The sequence below is a fragment of the Tachypleus tridentatus genome, chromosome 6 (genome assembly GCF_004210375.1).
Source record: "Tachypleus tridentatus isolate NWPU-2018 chromosome 6, ASM421037v1, whole genome shotgun sequence".
Classification (NCBI taxonomy): Eukaryota; Metazoa; Arthropoda; class Merostomata; order Xiphosura; family Limulidae; genus Tachypleus; species Tachypleus tridentatus.
The window spans coordinates 99,884,024-99,899,355 of record NC_134830.1 but is presented as its reverse complement, the minus strand read 5'-3'; the positions used below and the strand labels follow the sequence as shown (position 1 = coordinate 99,899,355).

The 15,332-nt window shown below is 30.2% G+C and overlaps 1 protein-coding gene across 13 annotated transcripts in view; it reads right to left on the bottom strand.

Moving 5' to 3' along the window:
- Positions 1-15,332, bottom strand: part of LOC143253178 (uncharacterized) — an 87,303-nt gene that overhangs the window by 59,591 nt on the left and 12,380 nt on the right. For all 13 annotated transcript variants that reach the window (XR_013029432.1, XR_013029429.1, XR_013029428.1 and 10 more), the window contains 3 exons: positions 8,688-8,840; positions 5,398-5,877; positions 3,065-3,245 (listed from right to left, as the gene is read on the bottom strand). Coding sequence is in view for 8 of the 13 variants with exons in the window: in XM_076506577.1 (XP_076362692.1) it covers positions 3,065-3,245; positions 5,398-5,877; positions 8,688-8,840 (814 nt within the window). In the remaining 5 variants the exon portion in view is untranslated. The remainder of the gene's footprint in view (positions 1-3,064; positions 3,246-5,397; positions 5,878-8,687; positions 8,841-15,332) is intronic.

Genomic DNA, 15,332 nt, shown 5'->3' with positions numbered 1-15,332 from the left:
TATCAATTTATTTGTAAATGGTAATTATATGTATGTATTTATGTACAGACACACACTCACACACAAAGTAACAAAATTTAAATGTGATTTTCTTTTCACAAAATAGTGGTCTAATACAACAAAACTAAGAGAAACGCACTTTTAAAAGGCCAATTTTATGCTAATGTATACAGGAATATGAGCTGCACATGCATCTCATAATTACAACTTCTATAAAGTTAGTCATACGGAGTTGAAAGGTCAATAAAATAATAAATATAAATAGATGTATAATGTTATAATATTTAAGCTAATTAGAATAAACATGGGTGGTTTCCAGTTACAATTTGTAATCATTCTAGTACAAAAAAAGAATAATTTATTAGGTTTATTTCCTAATTTTTGTGGTAATTATGGGATTAGTCTTTTCAATCAAGCCTATGCAGAGATAAGATAGAGAAAATAATAGTTAATAGGATAAAAAGTTTTCCAAAAAAATGATTTGTTAGTTATCTGGAGGTTAAAAAAATTAAATAATGCACCAAAGAACATAGACAAATAAGATGCAAAAAGTAGACAATTTTCCCTAACCCACAATTTTCTGACTTTCTAACTATGAAACAAGAGCTACTACAGATTTATTCAAGCTAGTTGTCAAATTTCTCACTGCAGTGTTTATTGTACTATGAGTAAAACTGACTTTTATATGTCCAGAACAGAAAATTAAGCATTATGTCATTTGACAGACAGAAACCTTGATTTTTAAATTGGTTATATGCAATATCTAATTAAAGTAAGAGAAAACTATTAACAAATCTTGAAAGAGAGGATGTAACAGATGGATGTGGCAAGAAGGGTACAATTTTCTGTTGATAGCTCTGTAATCAAACAAAACTGTATGCTATAAAAATTGAGATTTATCTGAGCATTGATGATTTTGTTGTGATTAACTTACATTTGACTTTGTATGTCATACATGTGATGTATGTCATATTAGGGGAAATTCAGGATTTTTAATAATTCCTTATAGAATTAAGAATGTAAATTTTATATGGATTATTAGCTAAGATTTCAGAAAGTTGTTCAATAAAATTTTGAATGTAAGGCACTAAAACTTTCTGTTATGTATAGTAAAGGATATCTAGGACAAAGGGGTTAATGTAGTCATTTGTGCTCAATCTCTGAATAGTTCACCTACAAGGTTATTTCCATGTAAAGTACAAAAATATTATCTTTTATATTAAAGGTTTTGTATTTCACATGCAAATTCTTTAAAATCTCCTAAATAAATATCAAAGTTTTTTTTTATTTACAAATTATATTTTGTTTGGCATTTTCTCTACAATATCTTTTCTAACTATCTTCTTTCACAATGCACAGTGCAATAAGATGTTCTAAACTATGGAATGGAAATATGTACCTACCTTTTATCTCTCTGTTAAATAACCTTTAATGTTCTTTAGACATATGTATAATTTCATTCACTTTTCACAAAGCTGTATTTTTATTTTATGTTTTATTTTCCTTTCCAATTCTTTATCATTTATTATTTATGTTGACACACTTAAGTATTTCCCTGCAGAACATATAATGTTATGACTGGCAGAAAGTCTGCTTTAGAGTACAGCATAATGTTTGCCCTTAACTCTTTTTAAAACCCATGACCAGCAAAGCAATGAGTAGAAAAACGAAAATCATTAAACTTTCAAATATGAATTTTAAAACATAAATAATACATAATTAACTAAAATATAACAGTAAAACTCAAATGCAATCTCACTGTCTATAAAATTAGCATGTATAAGGCAAGAAAAAATAACCAACTGTTATAAACACTGCTCTGAATAATGGACTAAGCTTTTTTCAACTTTCTCTCTGAAATGTAAACATCAATTAACTTTCTTAACCTCATCAGGAAATACAACGTGAAATCTTCTCTTTTTAGTGGCTATAAGCATAATATTAAACTTAAAAGTGTCACTTTGCAACAGTTTCTACTTTATAAATGGTGTGGCTTATCTCTAACCATAAAAACGTTTACTGCTGCTATCCTGGGGACAACTTCGAATGTTCTTGAGCTACTTGTAAGCAACCCATATACCCTGTACTGTACTTTGAACACCTCAGAGTAACATAATTTCTTTTATAACAGCTCTTAAAGTTGATGTTTGTAACCACTCCACTTAACATGAAAGAAAAAGCAGGGTTTTAAATTATTTTTTGAAATAAAGGAATATTAACTTAGATAATACAGAATTTGTAATTATAAGGTATTTGATAATAATCATTTCCCTTATATACATTGATGATAAAGTGGTTTAATTAAATTTGAATGTAGCAGTATAATAGCAGAAAGGGGTATAAAAATGGTATCCTCATAACAGGGTTAATACTGCCTTCCAACAAATTAAAATTACAACTTATATACAACTAAAATAAGGATTATTAGCTATATTTCTATGCTAAATTTATTGGTATATCATAAAAAGAAAGTAGTTTAATTAAATTTTGAACGTAGGTCATTAAAACCTCATCACATGTACAAAATAAGATGTCCATGGAGGGTTAAATGGTCTGATTACTGCAGGTTTTGCTAGTTATAAAACAGTAAAAAGTTTGTAGTTGTATTATTTGTTAAGCTAATTCCAATAAATTAAAAGAGATGCTTCATTATTGTTTACAAACACATGCATGAAGAGTAAAATTATTAGACTGATTCTGTTTTGGAGAAACTAGATCCAAAAATGTATTCAAATCTGTTCCTTCATTTTGATGTCAGGTAGGCCTGAAACATATTTTACATTTCTTCCACCCTTTCACATGCATCTAGACTCACCCTATTTTTTATCCTATGTTGCAATTTCACAACCTCAAATAGATACTCAAATTTCACTTATTAGTTGACAACAAAAACATTCAATTGCCAATATAAACAAAGGGGCAATCCACATTTACTGCTCTACATACAATGACACACTGTCTTTGCTGCATTTTACTTAATTTTTCTCAACATACATGTCATGATATATACACTTAGTATAAATAGCTTCTGTTTTTAAACAGCAGAAACATTTTAGGCTTTCACCTTTTCCTGCCAGGTTTCTTTCGTTGTTTCTCTGGTTCTTTCACAGGATAAGCTACCACTTCTCCAGTGTCAGGATTGTGCTGAAGAACACATTTCTTCCCATTAACAACAATCAAAGAGTTTTGACTTAACTGAATAGGTTTGGAAACATCAATAACAATAGTATTGGTTTCTTTGTCAGCTGCAAAAAAATATTTGAATTATTCATAGTTAGTAAAAATACAAAGAGTATTTAAGCACAAATAAAACTAGTCAAATTTAAATGATATACATCACAAAAATACAACTCAATGACTTTTAACAACCTTTTTGTTCCTTTACAATGCATTACAGTATACATCAACTACTTTATATAATGTAACATTACGAATACAGTAAAGTGTGATTTTTGAGTGATAAAGTACAAAAGAAAAATGTTTACACATGACAGAACCTATTAAAGATCTGGATATAATGAAAGTACTTTAAGTAATATTATCCAGGAAATATTTTAATTAATGGCAAAATAAAAATACAAACATCATAGAGCTTATGACAAATCTCAATATAGCAAAATATTTGTTCAGTCATGTCATTTCTTACTGCAAGGTTTTGGTTACTTTTAAATTGAAAGCAAGCATTTCAGTACTCAAAGAGTGTTATGCATATAGTTCTATTAATTATTTAGATGAATATAAAGCAAATGCAAACAAACTTCCCAGGTAATAATGTCATAAAATATCTTCTAGACGCTGAATTAAAATTACCTAAAAAACACTTATACAGTTGTAGCAGAATACACACGTATTATAAACAAATACAAATTAGGTTTTGGCACAGGAAACTACATTAGAGATGGGTATTAGTACCAACTAAATGGAAAATATTTTTTCCATATTTGCTATTATGCACAGTATACATTCAACACCAAAAAATAAACCACAATCACAAGAACACAACTTTGTGGGTATTTAAAAATGAAATTCAGTTTTTATCAAGTATAAAAATAGATGCATAATAGATTTGTAAATTCTAAACACAGAGCATGCAGTATTACCTTAACAAAATGGCCTTTTTTACCCAAGGAAAAATAATAATATGGTCAGAATAAAATTAACTGTTATGACATTACACACAGGTTTCTCACTATTCTGATTGCAATACTGAATGTGATCCAAGTCACCCAAAATCTCACTTAGGTATTTGCAGTCCATAGATTCTCCTCTTAATTATTTGTTTGTTTTAGGGCAAAACCACATTGGATTACTTGCCAGGTCCATTATAAAGAATCAAATACCAGGGTTTAGTGTTGTTAGTCTACAAATTTACCACTGTCCCACCATGGGATCCTCCTCTTAATCATACATATATATAATAAAGGTATTAAATACTGTTAGAAAATCATATAAATGTCAAAAATATCAAAGCTGGTACCTGTTACACACATTTTAAAATAATAAACGTCTTCCAAATGTAAAAAGTCACATTTCCTCATATCAAACACTTATGGAGAATTAAATTTTAAAGTATTATATATCACACTTATGCTAAAGTTAGTGCCTAAAATTGCATTCAGAAGTTAAACAAGTGATCAAAAATGTTTTTTTCAAACTGCATCCTTTATGGTGTATTTAAAGAGTAGTTAGAGGATATTCATTATTTTGAAAAAAATATTGCTTACTTTATTTTAAGCCAGCGCATATATTTAACGGAGGCAGAGTGCTCGAATATTGAGAAAAAGACAAAATAGCACCTACAAGAACTATTTTTAAAGGCCCACCAAAAACAAACTTGCTGTACAGGATCCTGAACAATAAGCCACTCACAGCAGGCAGAAAACATTTTTCTTAATGCTTAATAATCAAACCTAAGTTACACTAGAAAAACATTTTAAAAACTTAAAAGTGACACATAATAGGAGAAAAAAAATTATATTCTGCATTATCTTATGAACCCTACAAACAATGGTAACCAGATATAATCTTTACACAAAATATGAATGAAACATTTTATTTGCATCATGTAGTTTATTAAAGATTGTATGATCTAAGAAACAGTCTTGTTCTTGATCAAGAAAAGTTACTTTTCAAAAATGCTTAAGTTAGAAACCTTATTTGTCTTTTATTGATTGTAAATTTTGAGAATTTCATAGGATTTAATAAAAATAATAATTTTGATAATGAAAAATTAAAACAGAAGTATCATCATGTTATCAACCTCCTAGTTTACATACTTAAAAAAATTTATATTCTTTAGACAGCAATCTATAATGTACTCTACAATGCAAATATTGTATAAGCATCACAGAGTTGAAAGGTTCTTGTTATCTCTACTCTTGGAAGACTTAAATTTACCTTCATTACATGGCTGGTTTCCAGTACCTGAAGGGTCTTCTAACTGTTGTGGTTCAGTGTTGATTTGTTTGCTAATATTACTGTCCTTAATGCTAGAACTACTGCTTTCTACTGTTTGTGATTTTGATTGAACAGGAGCTTTAGTCACTGCTGATACTTGGACATTATATTCTGATTCACACAACAAACCACCTAGATCAATTTCTCCAAAGGTTTGTTCCTGTAAACTGACTTTTGTTGTTTCTGGTTGCTTAACAGAAGAATCTTCAGATGTGTTCTTGAGAGTTCCTGTTGACCATTGGCCACCACTATTATCTGTTTCCAACTGGCTGTTTGGAGCACTGACCACATTGGTTATATTCAAGTTAGTATTCTGATTTATGTTAACAGCTTCAGTAGTTAAAACACTAACATCCTCCTGAAGACTACTAGTCTGTAATGCTATCACACTTCCATCAGGTGCTATCTGTAGGACGGTGCCTAGAAGTATGTTACACACATATGAAATACCTATAATTCCAGAAACAATAATTTTCTTGTGTCCAGTAAACCAGTTACTGCTAGCAAATGTCTCAATTTTGATCTAAGTTTTCTACTAAAAAATGTAAATTTATGCATGGGTGAAGACAATAATGTTGTTAACTTCTGTAATAATTGAAATAAAGACAATTTTTCATTTTTACATACTTAAAATACAAAACAGATTAACCTTTTTAAGAAAACAGAGATAATTCAAACACAATAATGTAATTAAAAGTTAATAGAACAGCTGTTAAAGGAACAAACATGGTGTGTGTGTGTGTGTGTGTGTGTGTGTGTGTGTGTGTGTGTGTGTAATGAAAATGTACAGAAAATTTATTTAACCCTCTTGGCTACAGGCTTGGTCAGAGTGAATGACCTTTTAACTCTAAAATGATCATCAGTTTCCAGTAAACATTAAGTCTTTCATACAAAAAAAAAATCAACATAACTGCAGACAAACTATTATATTTAAAAGAAAACAGTACATGCAAAGATCAGAAACAAGTAGAAAAACCACAAGATAAAGAGTGAAGATGAAAGTACAAGCAATTATAATGACAATCTCAGATTAATTTCCATCTGCAGGCCAGCAACATCGGTTAGTAAGTCATTAATCATTAAGTTTAACAGTGTACAAATATCCATGAATATCTTATAAATCAAGTTATTCAACACTTTATTATACTTTGAAAATTTACTTATACCATACCAATTTTTATCTCTCCCATTGACAACAATGAACATAGGTTACAAAGAATCAATCAGGTAAGTGGCAAATTTTGAATTTTTCTTTGTTAAATGATTATTGAGTGATTCACTACATGCAGTTGGTTTGTGGTTACTACCAATTTCTTGAATAGCACAATCCACATTCTAGGACAGAAATGAGGCTTATTATTCATAGGAAACTTTCAAACCTGTTGACAGTGATTTCTAATAATATATATTGTAAATTATTTTATCAGTTTAAACAAGATCTTTCAAAAGTTTCTACATTTTTGCAAATCTATTTTCAACTGCAATTGCTCATAATTCCAGGTGTTAGGATGCTGTGATTTTTCTTGTAGAGTCACTGTTTCACTTCACTGCAATTTAATTGAGAAACTTGTACACTAACCCTAAGGGGGAATTATCAAAGTTCTGTTGCTGAAACAGCTGAGGTAAGCTCTGCCTATTGATTGTGCTAACATTTCTGATAGTACAGGAGCATTCAAAGTCTTGTAATCTCTCAGTGTGTTTTATAATGACAGGTGGCTGCAAATGCCATAACATATACGTAAACTTAAGTACAAACGTACAACTCAAATGTTACTGTCACGTGAAAATACTGCTTGCACAGTACAGGTATTGTGTAATAACAGTCAGCCAGGGTAAACCATTAAAGATTACTTTGTTTCATTAGCAGTTATCAATATCAATGAGTTAACAGTATCCAATCAAAGAAACAGTTGGAAGTTTTATACTTTGCTACTAATTTAGTACCCATTTAAACACAATGCATTGTGAAGATCAATGATAAGCCCATTATTATTAACTGTGAATTATGATGTAAATTATAATCGTGTTAGTCTATGGATGTTTATTATAATTTAAAAAAATTTTTTTTTGCTTAACTAGTTAAAACCTGAGAGAAAAACTGTTACAAAATAAATATAAAATAACAATTAATTCTTTCACTTGACCACAACATTAAAAACACACAGCTTTCAAATTTTAACTTCATTGTTGTATTTATGAAAATTAGATAATATTCTATACAAGCTGAAACACTGCTTCATTGATAGTTTTACATTGAACTCACAGTATGTAATTTTTTTATAAAATACATTTCTACTACAATATCTGCAGTTATAACTAGCACATTCCAATATTATTACTGCTGGTTACATAAGTGCATGTGTATGTTATGCAATTTCATATTTTCCATCCTCAATCTGCATACTACCTTCCTGAATACAAACATTTTCTGTACAATTTTTCCCCACCTGCTCTGTAGATACTGAACCAAAGTTATTATAAGCTATCACCCTAATTAAATCTTAACTAAAATATATATTTACTGAAGATAATCCAGTATTTCTGAATTAAAAACTAATGTAAAATGCTAAAATATACGTTATAATGTCAATTATTAAAGTTTAAAATAAAACATAATTTTAAGTATACATTCCATATAATAAAAGTCAAAGAGCTTAAAAGTTGGAACAATTTTATTATATTAAAAGATTATTGTAAACAATGTTTCATACTGTTTTTTTTATACTTTGATCTTTAATACAAAAGTAATTTAAGTTTGATACTGTTAAAAAGTAAAATAAATTCAGAACAACATATATGCTTAAACAAGTACAATAAAGTGATCACAAACACTGCAAGTTATTTTAGTGTTGTCACAGTCACAAATCATTATATATGAACATTTCCCAACATAATCATCTTCAAGACCAAATCTCAGGGAATCTCATTACTCTTTCATTATTACAGAAATTACAGATTACATAGAATTATGTAGCACAATCATTAAACATAGGTATTTCTTAAGAAATAAATCATAAACTTAAATGCAGTCTGCAAGCAGCTGATTTAATTATAAAAATTTTACTTCTTGAGACAGTTTAGTAATATTACAGCATAAATTATTCAATGAAATTCTTTTGCATTTTGTGAGGTAAATTTGTCTCTCACTTGCAAGTCATTATAAAAGTGAATGACACCTTACATTCTACACATAAATTCAAATCAAATGGCTATTTCAAAATATATTTTACCTTCTGGCAAGGAAGCCAAACTGCCTTCAGAAAGAACAGCACTTATTGTAGCATATCCAGTATGGTTACCAAAAGCTGTACCTGGCACAGCTAATTGTGTAACTGGTATATGAAGCAAGTTTGTATCAGCTACCTGGTCTTGCTCATTATTATCTGAAAAGAAAACAAACTTTCCATATAAATAAATGTTCAACTCGAATCACCATTATAAATAATGTATGTATGTGAAAATTTTAATCATATGTATACAAATATATATTGACAGATTAAGACACTTCAGAGCCTTGGGACAGGGAATAATATGCCCCCTCTACACATATTATTTTTGTTGTACAGGACAAGTTACTTCATGGTTAAATATAAACCATGGTCTACAGGTCTGTAGGTTTATAATTAAATTTCTCTATACATTCATTTTTGACTGTTATTAATATTTTAAGAACATAAATCTTGCTCAAAAGAAAGTATATATTCATAAATATCAGATAATTTCATATGGCACATCCACTTTAAGAAAAATATTTTGTAAAAATACATTTCACTTTTAATAATTTTTAATTTTTCAACAGAACTCTTTATATACGATATCCTAGCCTACAATTTTGACACACACACACCCTTTCCCTTGAGGCCCTTGGACAACAGTATCATGTACCCTTCTGTTAATCTGCAACTGACAGTACATAAAAAGAAATATAACATGAAATGAACACAGTATATTATTAGTATATTTACTGCTGTTTTAACAACTCAATAATAGCATTACATTCTATATAGAACCACCACAGAATAATTGATAAGATTTAGAAGATAAAACAGAAAGAAGCAAACTGTGTACACTTTACACCCCATAAGCACCAGTGCTCAATAGTAAACACTTCTTCAGCCTCTGTATTAGGAAGTCTTGACCCATTTTGTTAACAGACTGTATAAATAAAGCCACGGGAAACACACAGCGTAGCAGGGGGTATATATTACTGAATTATTGGTGGCAAACATGAGAATGTAAAGGTAATAGAAACTTGACTGTCCACAGAGTGTAGTTAAATACATATATAACCAATTTATAAAAGCCAGCTAGATATAATGGCTCATATTACATTAAAATAGATATCACACAGTAGAAAAGGAAGCAATCTACACTAGACTAAAGAAAAAAAGTAAATTTATAAAAGTACTCTAGGAAAACATATGAGAAGGAAATTAGAGAAACACAAAACAATGTTGACCATCAGTAGAGATATTCTATAATTACAGTGGGGAATCTGTACACAAACAGGAACACAAGTGGACAGCAGTTAACAAGACATATAATAGCACTCAACAAAGCCTAAAGAACTGGTCAGTAAACATCTCCACAGTTGTATATTTGGAACAGAAGCAGAAGAGTACACAGCAAAAAACTAGCAAGATGATACTATTAATTAATACAGGTTGATAAATGTGACGAAAGAACAAATTCCCAAAAACACAGAGTGATAAATATGTTAAATACAGAAATAACTTAATTTAAACCACAAACTTCTATGCACAATATTCATAATTGAAATTAAAAATTACATTTGAAGAATTGTAATTTTGTTTCTTTAAAGATTTGGCACATTCGACTTTGACCTCATGTTTCATTACAGTGTTAACATAGATGGATTTGGCCCTAAACCAATTTCACTTTTATACCATAAAATTATAATTAAAAAGAATTTAACCTTTTGGCACCTGCTTTTCCTTCATAATAACTCCAACATGTATTATTTAACATGTTGGTTTCCACACAATCCACCAGTGGGTCATGATAGTCTTCCAGTAAGACCCACATAACTCACCAGTGGGTTTCACTCTATTTTCTTTTTAAAGGGCCACTCATTGGCTGGGATGCAATAGCTACATATACACTATTCCTAAAAAAAAGTGACTGTAAAATGAGTAGTGGGACCCTGGAAAGTACCAGCAAAATAGGCTTGAAAGCCAAGGTGTTAAAAACTCAAGGTTTTCTCAACTTTCTTTCAAGCAACTATACAAGGTTAAGTACATCATGTTAAAATTATTTTGAAGATGTAAATCAACAAGTCATGTGACAACTACAGTGGACATAAAGTCACAATAGAACAGATTGTACATAATTACAATTTGGCATTTTTTGCATTTTGGCTGCTTTCCAAAGGACATGTAACATGTCAAAAAGTACTTAGAAATTCTCTGGCTGGCATATCCTTTGTACTTAAGGACATTGGAAAACAAAGCAACATGGGGCAACTTGTACACATCAGGATCATTTAGAAAGATACCCAGATGTTTTACTCAATTCATGGTAAACAAAATGCCACTTCTTGAAACAGGTGAGAATCCACAAAGGACAGTGACAAAGGTTATCCATTTGGCCTTGGTTATATAATACAATATAATCAAAACAAATTTTCCTTGGTAATAAAGCTAATAGTATGAAAAGCCTTCCAGTCATGTCTTCCATTTATTCATTTCATATTTCAAGTAGCTGAAAAATAAAACATATTCATGGCATTACACATGAAGGCATACCAGTTATGTTGTTGGACACAGTGTTGGGCAACTGAAATAGATGTATAAAAACTGTTACCCTCGTACAATATATAAAGCATGAAAAGCTTGCAGGGAGAAATGGTATATATTGGTCATGACAGCTTTATAAAAGAGCTTTATGCAATGGAAGTAATTCTACAGAGCAACTGTCAAGAAACATAATCATCAAAAAGAGCATGACCAGACACAGAGAATAAAAACATAGTGATGCTCTAAACTCATTTTAACTCTGTGTCATTGGCAACAGTTCACTGGACCAACCTCAGTTATACATAGCAATGTTTACCATAATTCTGAATTTACTAAATGTATCTTCATGAATTACAGGAAAGCTTTTAATAAATGCTACAAGACTGTTATGTTTAAAAACATGATACTTTAATAAAATATTTTTGTCTGTGAACTTATGAAGACTATGCAGTCAGAGTGACTCAGACTTTGACTAGTCTGAATGCAAGGTGATTTCCATATTATGGATATAAATAACTTTAAGATAGAAAAGTATAATATCTAGAACCTCTTCAATGAATAGCAATTTATTTTGGGTAAAACTTTATACTTTGTTCTTTTCTCTACCATAGCACCATGACAAAATTAGCATCGTATAGTAAAATGAAAATTAAAACTAAAAACAACAATACTTTTATTCTTCTTGTTTAAGGTACTCATATCACTGAATTAATAATTTTCTTAATATCACAGTTTCAACTGCTAACCTCCATAGATATGTTTTCTTAGATTTTATGTTTTAATATTATAGTTTATACCTGCTTGAGCAGTAATTCTCCCATCAAACAGCAAAAAGAAACTCCAAGTATATCATTAACATGTAAAATAAATTACCACAAGCAAAACATATATAACCCTCATGATCTTTGCAAGTACAAATGATAACTACATAAGGCTGTACATTTTTTACTAAATCTGTTCTTCAAATAAAGATTAATGGAGCTTTCAAACATGCATCTTAAACACAAACACATGTCAAGCACTAGAACAGTGTCCCTTAATTACTATAACTTAACTAACTTTCTAAGTTATAAACAGGTTCAAGTTCCATGAGCAGCTTGAAGATAAACATTTATAATTGTACATGATTCACCTAAGGCAAATTGTCTAGATCTTCCCACTAAAAAAAAACTGTAACAAGATTCTATTAGATGGAAAATTACTCTTTATATTAAATAAAAACATACCCTTCAACTAAGGTCATTTGACATAAATTTATTTGAAACTATAAGTTGGGAGGAGCTTCATTAATGGATGTAACAATTTTATTTCTCAGCAATTTGATATTGTGCTTCTTATTTGATATGTACTAAATACAGAAGAATTAAAAGGTGAGAAGCATTAGATAACATAGAGAATTGAAACCTGAACACCTGAGTATTTTCTATTGAAATTAGCACTCTGGATATGGATGTGTTAAATTGGATATGTCACAACCTTTTTACAGGATTGTGTACAAAATTTAATTATTTTCAATATATGTCATAAAGCTTTCCATCAACAGTTTTAACAAGTTTTAATTCTCAATTTAAAAAAAATATTTAAATAAATTTTCAATCTTCACTTCCCTCATGTCATGTGCCTCATGTGCAATCACAATTCTAAATTTTAAATTTCTCTATCTACCCTTTTATGGATTTCAGTGTCCAAACCAATTAAAAATTCATACTATAGAAAATGGCAAGCTAGAATATAAAATATGAACATCCAATCATTTTGCTTTACTGAGATATCATTAAATTTTCAAACACTCACATGACATACTATCCTATATCACTGCCTTTCATGACATATAATCCCCCCTCACATTGTTACTGTAGATGTTCATATCAAACAGAGAGAGTAGTTTGTGGACCACAAGTCTCACAATTGTTTATTTCATTTTAAAACTCAAAGCCAGTCACTTGCAAGGAAATCATGAAATGTGTTAACTTGTTTTAACTTATAGTTTAGCTACAATGCCACTTACACTACAGTAATGTTTGAGCACTCTGTTCTAGTACCTGCTATATTATTTTATGCCATAAAATGTATATTTCAAAGCCACATTACGTATTTCACACTATCAACATAGCACCAGAAAAGTAGTCTTATTAAAGTATATTTTCATGTGGAACTAAGCTTATCTGCTTAGATAAGTCTTAAATTTCTTGTTTTTTTATGTACATTTATTATTCAGTTATAGATCTTGTAACAAAATTTACCAAGATATAAAAAATTAGATATTTATTAGGTTAGATAACAAATTGAGACATGACTCACTTGAGTAAATTGTGTGATGTTACTTTTATCTGATTAGTTATTTACACTCTGTTCTCACTACCTCCAATATGTGACAATTCATATAGCATCCTGTTTTTACCTGCTAGAATTAGCCTTCTCTTCCATTAGCAATCCAGTTCAACTCTTCAGATGTCCTTTACTTTGCAATGCTAAAAATTGAAAGATAGCTAATACCCTGTCCCAGTTCTGTAACACTTTTGAGCATCTGCCACATCTTTGAAAAAAACTCTCACCCCTACACATTAATTGAACTCTCACAATCTGTGATACAATCAGCATTGGACTCTACCCCTCTAATAACAGGTGAGAGAGATCTTCACCCTTATGCAGTACCCCACTTAAGCAATGGAAGAGTATCAAAAGCTTATTTTTGATGAGACAAAACACATACAATGGAAGTGGGAAAAGGAGCAGGTAGTTTTGTGTACAGTTGATATATTAGAGTATCTCAAATATATTTTCAGGTAAGAAAAAAATGTTCACTTCAGAACATGCTACTCACCTACCCACAGAACAGGTAGCTAGAATTTCACATTGAGAACATGGCAGAAGGACTGGTGTAGAGAAAGAAATTTTAAAAAAAGTCTCTTTTTGAGAATACGATGAAAGAAATGGAAAACACGGAGAGTTGTTCTCCAACTAGGTGGGTGGGACGTGGCAAAAGAAATAGTATCCAACTCAAGCAAATAATACTCTTTCACTCAAAAGGGCTTCCTGCATATTTCTAGTGTTGTAGCTGTTGGTGGAAATTGAAGACTGCTCCCCTACTTTATATATTCCAGAAAATTAGCAGATCACAGAAATTAACTATGGCAATACATCAAGCTGTAGACTATTTTAGGAATATTTTACATGAAATACAAGAATAAGCAGATTCAAAGATGAATAATTCCAGACCTGCACAATGAAGAGAATTCATTACCCATAATGCTTATCATTACCACTGAGAATAGTCCAGCCCTTAGTGATGGAGCAGCTTGTACTATTCTTCCAAGCAGACACTCCTACCCTATTTCTGATCAAGTGATGTATCCACTCTGTTTCTTACCAGTGGAATTACACTAATCCAAAGGAGAGCACATTTCAAAGCTCTCTGAATAAATACAGTTAAAATATGTAATATATTTTTTCAAACTTTGACAGGTTTCATGTCTACCTTCAACAAATTTGTTTGCGCTTAATAGCCTAAATGTAGTTGTTACACACATACATGTATAATCATTAAAAAGAGCTCATTTAAACTATAATCTAACAATGGTTAATTAGAAATTGGCATTCAGTTGTTGGCTGCCTGATCAACTATAACAGTTGTTTCTTACTTAAATATGTTACAGTTAGAGTTACAATTTAAACTATATTTAAGCCTTACTATTGTGTTTCAGTGATGTTTAAAATGCATAAATAAAAGGTTTAAAAATGTTACTAAGATGCACATCATACTTGGTGTCCATTCCAAGGCGTACAATACACAATTAACGAAACTTTTGCTGCAGGGGATGCGCATCTTCCAAGGACACTGTAATATGCCTCAAGGGCACTGTTGATTTACTTCAAGATAAATAATAAATGGAGAAGAAAGAAAGAAAAATAAAACAAAAAATTACCCATATATGATAACTGCCATGACTTTATATTGGAGAAACAAGTAGCAAAATGGAAACCAGATTCAAAGAACATAAAAAGTCACCTTCACATGTTTTTGAACACTGCAAATCAAATAACTACAGCATAACCATAGAAAACACCCAAATACTAAATAAAAGAACAAACATAAACAAACGCAAAATTAAGGAAGCC